This window comes from Phaethon lepturus, unplaced genomic scaffold, assembly GCF_000687285.1.
Source record: "Phaethon lepturus isolate BGI_N335 unplaced genomic scaffold, ASM68728v1 scaffold35429, whole genome shotgun sequence".
Classification (NCBI taxonomy): Eukaryota; Metazoa; Chordata; class Aves; order Phaethontiformes; family Phaethontidae; genus Phaethon; species Phaethon lepturus.
This window is the reverse complement of record NW_010566164.1, coordinates 1-5,348: the sequence shown is the minus strand read 5'-3', so window position 1 is coordinate 5,348 and position 5,348 is coordinate 1. Positions and strand designations below refer to the sequence as shown.

General features: G+C 56.2%; 1 protein-coding gene across 1 annotated transcript; it reads right to left on the bottom strand.

Annotated features, from left to right (window-relative positions):
- Positions 1–327: 327 nt before the first annotated feature.
- LOC104627264 (cleavage and polyadenylation specificity factor subunit 7-like) lies at positions 328–5,201 on the bottom strand (the record flags this gene model as incomplete). Its single annotated transcript, XM_010295400.1, has 2 exons — positions 5,148–5,201; positions 328–546 (listed from the first exon to the last, which is right to left on the bottom strand). Coding segments are annotated over exons 1-2 (273 nt in total), but the record flags the coding sequence as incomplete, so codon positions are not given.
- Positions 5,202–5,348: the final 147 nt, after the last annotated feature.

Here is a 5,348-nt window from a genome sequence, read left to right as displayed (position 1 = left end):
AAGGCACAGGCAGGCAGGGGCAGCCGGTGTGAGGGAGGCACTACAGCCGCCGGTCGCTCGCCTCAGACCAGATCTGAAGCCCCTCAAGGCTACGAATCCCTTTTCCTTGAGGATCGCAAGGTCAAGCCCAGTTCATGACCCAGCCTGGGACACTGGGTCAGTGTGGACTGAGGAGGAACAGCACCCCCAGAGAGCCCTGCAGCCCCCGGGGGGTTTCTCTGGAAGACCCCCATCTTTGCACGCATCATAGGAGACCCAAACTGCCCACCCAGGGGGTGTGGAGACCCCCTCCACAGGCAAGCACAGCCAGGCAGCGATCCCACTCACCCAGGAGAAGCTGCCCACGTAGACGGCAGCTCTCTTGTTGCGCAGCCCGCTGTAGGTGTACAGGATGGCGGGAGATTTGTTGTTGGGCTTGGGGGACGGCTCCTGGCGGATCTCCGGGGGTGCCTCCGAGCTGCTGGTGCGGCTTTCGGGGGGCTGCGAGCTGGCTGCTAACACGTCGTCGTACAGGTCCATCTGATCAGCATTACTGAACTCAGAGTCCTGCGAGGGGAGACACCGTGAGCACCGCTGCAGGGGGGAGACCCCGGGGGTGAAACCGCAGCTCGGAAAGGGACCCACGGGCTGTTAAGAGCCTAAACGGGGCTCTGGAGGACTGCTCCATTCTGCTGGAGTCCTCCAACACCCCCAGCACTGACCGTCCAAACACCAACCAGCACAGCAGATGCCTAAAAGTCATCCCATGGTGCCACTTGTGCCCCGCCGTGCCGGGGACTGCAGATGAAGGACGCTGGAGGTTAGGAAGCCTCCTTCACAGTTTGCAAACCAGTCCTCCCAATTCACTGGGAGCTGGCGCACACGAGCTCTTTAGGGGCAGCACAAGACCAAAGGTTTTGCATCCAAACGACTTGTCTTGGGTCCGTTCACAGTCAGGTGGTGAATCACTGCCATAAATGAAACCACGGCAAACAGATCCGGTGCCTGTTATCTCTCACGAGCCAGCTCCTCTTGCTCGGAGCCCTATCCCCTCCCCTCAGCAGCATGCCGCTGTCTCTTTGACGGTGTGTCCCTCTTTCAGCACTTCATTTCTGCAACAACTCCCCATGCTTTCCCTCTGGCCCAGCAGACCCCTCTCAGCACTGCCCTGCAAAAACACGCCGTGCCCTAGGCTTACGACCACCCCTCGCTTGCGTGATCCACCACAGCATCTGCTCTTCCTCCTGGCCGACGTGGAAGCACCTCTCGCTTGCAATTAGCGCCGAGCGAGCCCTCTCACTCCTCTCCAGCCTGGCCGCCCAGCTCTCTGACTGGAGAAGCGTTAACACAAGCCCCACAACAACGGGGCCGCCATCTTCCTTTCCCCAGCAAGGAGGATTACCGGTGCCCTGAAGACAGGGCAACAGGTTCTGCTTTGCGATGCTTGACGTAACCCTGGAGCAGGTTTTATGTGGAGGGAGGTGGTAAAGAGAGGAATACTCCACGAAGCAGAGCCATGAGGCTCTACCCCAGTGGCGACCGGTGCTGGCTCGATTTTCAACCCCCTAACTTCAACGACAAGCCTTTCGCTTTTCCGTCCGCTCTGTCCGCTGAGCTCCAGCACATGTCCTGCGCGAGCAGAGGACTGTCTCGCTAGGATGGCAACTGCCCCGAGCAACAGGGCAAGGCGCAACTTGCTGCTCCGGGAAGCTACCAGGAAGAAGCTCACCTTTTGTAAGCGCGCGAGGGCAAAAGTTCACTAGTGGAAAACCACACGCCCTCGAACAGACGAGATTCTCGCTCCTTGGCGGACACACGCTTCACAAGCCCAGCCTGGGGGTTGCACACCCACCCTCAAACCCTGCTTGCCTCGGGTACACCACTGCCAGCTCACTCATTTTTGGGCCAGCAGAGCCCTCTTCAGGGTAGGAGCTACACACGCCGCCTGCACACGCAGATACAAGCACGTCGTCTCCCCTCCCCTCGCAGCGCAGCCATTCAAGGCACGAACCAGCCGCCGAGGAAGCTCTGAGCTGCGAACTCAAGTGTCCTAGATCTGCCTTCCAATTCCCACTCTGTTCCAGGCTATATTTAATTTGGAGTGTACAGCGAGGGTTGTGTTTACTACGGATCTTCAGACTAATTGCTCACCCGGATTCAGCGTGCACTGAGCATCATTTCACGCTACAAATTACTACATTCGTATCTGTCCCACGGGAGCAATGCACAGGTCCCATGCAGCACAAAAAACAGAGGTTCTGCTCCCAGATTTTTAATTCCAGGACTTCAAAGGCAGTTTGGACAAGATCTTCTGCAAAAGACAGTGCGAGGTGGTTAAATCCCCTACACTGTGACAGTCAGGGAACCGCACACATGCAACACGGCCCCTTGTGAGCTCAGGGGAGAGTCGGGGAAGGGTGCTCAGCACACAGCTTTCAAAGGATCACAGAAATATAAAAATCAAACCATTTTCCCCCCAGAGACTCTTCTTGACCGCAACATCCATTTCTAAGGGAAGTTGTAACTTCTGCATCCGGCTACTTCAGCTGCAGAGCTGATAAAAAGGTTACAAGAATTTCAAGAGGGAGCAGTATTTTTGTACTCATTCTCAAAACAGCTCAACTGTTTGTTTAATCTGCCTCCAACGCTCCTACCCCCACCAAGCGCCTTTGGACACAGCCCAAGGCTGGAGGATTTCTGCCTGAAAGTTTTAGCAAGTCGAGAACAAAAATAGAAGGGGGGCTAGAGGAGAAATCGCCTGAAGTCCTCAGTTGTGCTACTCAGGGGATGTTTGAGCTTGGGTGTTTTTAAGAGATCCTCTGGGTCCATTCCATTTTTGACCCTCTCCTTTAAAAACTAACAGCCTGGTGGGACGACGGTGCAGAAGTATGCACAGCCCAAGCGCTCACAGTCCACTCTGCCGCTCTCTGCCCTTGCCATCACATCGAATTTGCAGACCGTCACACTGAACCCGTGCGCGACGCCTTGCAAGGTGCAGAAGGATGAAGCCGGGCACTGTTGGCGGTAATTACCACCTGTGCTGTGGGATTTGGAACCACGCCTGCATCCCTGGTGTGCCACAGGAACCACGGGGCAGCCAGGGCACCTTCCCACCCCGCTTTGATCCCACGCACAGCATCGTGCACAGATTAACTCTGGGTTTCTTCCTGCCGCCGCGCAGCCCGAGACGAGCGAGATGCTGGAGTCGGCAGCCTTGATAATCGCTTCCAGCTTTAAGAAGCCTCCATCTACTTGGCTGCGTCAAAGACCTTTTGTGTCCTGTTCCCCAAACCCTCCAGTTAAAGCTTTCCATGCCGCTTCCTGCTGTGCAGCCAGGCTTGCTCCGTCCTCCTCTCAACTCTGCTTAACTTCTTTACTTCCAAAGATCCCTGAGACTTGACAGAGGCCAGGCCGGACCCATCAGAGAGCCTCTCAGCTCCCCAGCAGACATTCCCACGTCAACTCACTGCTTTTGTCACCCTTCCCGCCCCAGCCCTCCCAGGGGCCGAGCCTTCACAGCAAAGCCTACCTGCAGGCACAGGCAGGACAGGCAGCACTGGACCGTCTCCACAGAGCGCCCGTGAAGCGGCAGCAGAGTTCTCCTGTTAAATCCTCCTACCTGTCTGTTGTTCCTCGATCGTCCTCTGAGACATTACTGCCTTTCCAACTCACGCCCGCCAACATCACGACTCTCCTTCCCCAGACAGTCGATACCGCATCCACTTTCACTGCTTCCCTCTGGCGTTCAGAGTAATCGCCGTAAATGAAGCTTCCTGGTTATTCTGTGCACTTCTAAACTCCAGCCCTGCGACCTCCACACATTTTCTCAGTCTGCACCTTCCATCCTTATTCCTGCAGCTATCCAGCTCTCCCTTCTGCTCCCAAGTCCAGGTACGCCTATTTCCCAATTCTGTTAAAAGCCAATTGCATGAAAACACACAAACCGAGGCCATTCCTAAGCCAGAGCAGTTCCGGCGCGTCCCAGCATGGTACTAGATAGTTTAATACATGGGGAATTGGATTCATTCCAGGATTTCTTCAGGAAGGATGCAGGAAGCGGTATTTCAGAGTCGGAGGGTGTCCAGGCAGGGCTGCCCGGCTGCTACAGGTAGCACAGACATTTGCTTTGCAATTCACCTTTTTAGGGAAGTTCCCGTTATTTTGGCAATGTTAGAGTCAGTTTGGACCCTGCCTTTCTCCAAGGCAACTGTTCTCGGTGACAAACTCCTGCATCTTCCCAGGCGGCTGGAAAGCACCTCACAGTCCCTCGGCTCCAAGGCAGTTAGCACCATTTCTGCTCTTCCCTGAAGGTCTCACCCACGGCATATTCTCACCCGATAACCTCCCACCTCCTCAGAACAAAGGGTTTATTGCCCTCAGCTCCTCTTCAGTCCTTTTGGAGCTCTCGGCCATTCCTTCGTCCACATGTTTTCCTTTCAGTTCATGCAGCTTGCTCTCTAGTGCAGACCAGCTTTCCTCCACAGGCTTTCCATGGCACTTTTTAAATCTCTGAACCTCTGCAACACTCGCTCTCCTGGATCCCCAAACTCTCTAAAATCTGCTGCTCTAACAGCTACACACACATCCCTTCCCTGTCGTTCCTTCCCATGAGTCCCAGGCAGCCCCGGGGTGGGTGAGATGGGATCTCTCTGACCGCAGCGACTCCCCACCATAGCTTCCCAAGCCTCAGCAGTCCAGCAGGTTTGGTGCTCTGGGTCCCCTCACTGTGCAGTTCCCTGGCAGTCCCTCTTCCAGTCTGGATTTTTTATTTCTCCCACCAGGCTGCAACTGTCCCTTTGGATCCCTGCTCATCACTGCCCTGGCAAATGTTCTGGCCCAAACCCTGCCTTCCTCCTCCCAAACATTTCGTGACCATCCATATGTTGACTCTCTGGTGAAACCCGCAGAAAGACCCTTTAGTCACGGCTCGAGACAGCAGCCGCCAGGATTTAGGAACGGTCCCAGCCCTCGTTTCCCCACAGGGACTCTCCAGCGCTTTCCCGGACACATCGGTTGCATCTTCTGCCTCCGCTCAGTGCGTACGCACCAGCCGGCAGGTACGTCCATGCTAATCGCTCCAGCGCCTTGCTAACGAGTTGGCCGATGCCGGCTATGGTGGTCTCCCCCAGAAAGGGGGATCCACTGCCCCGGCTGGACGCGCCACTCACCTGGTTGAACTCCTCGTCAGCGTAGATATCGATCAGATCCACCCCCTCGGACATATTTCCAGAGACGGGAGCGGGAGCCCAGGCTGGGACCGGGGCGAAGCAGGAGAATGGAAGGTGCACTGCAGGGGGGCGAGGAGGGGGGAGAGGGTCAGCAAGGCCCTGGGGACCCGCTCTGCGTGTCCTCCCCAAGTCCCCTCTGCC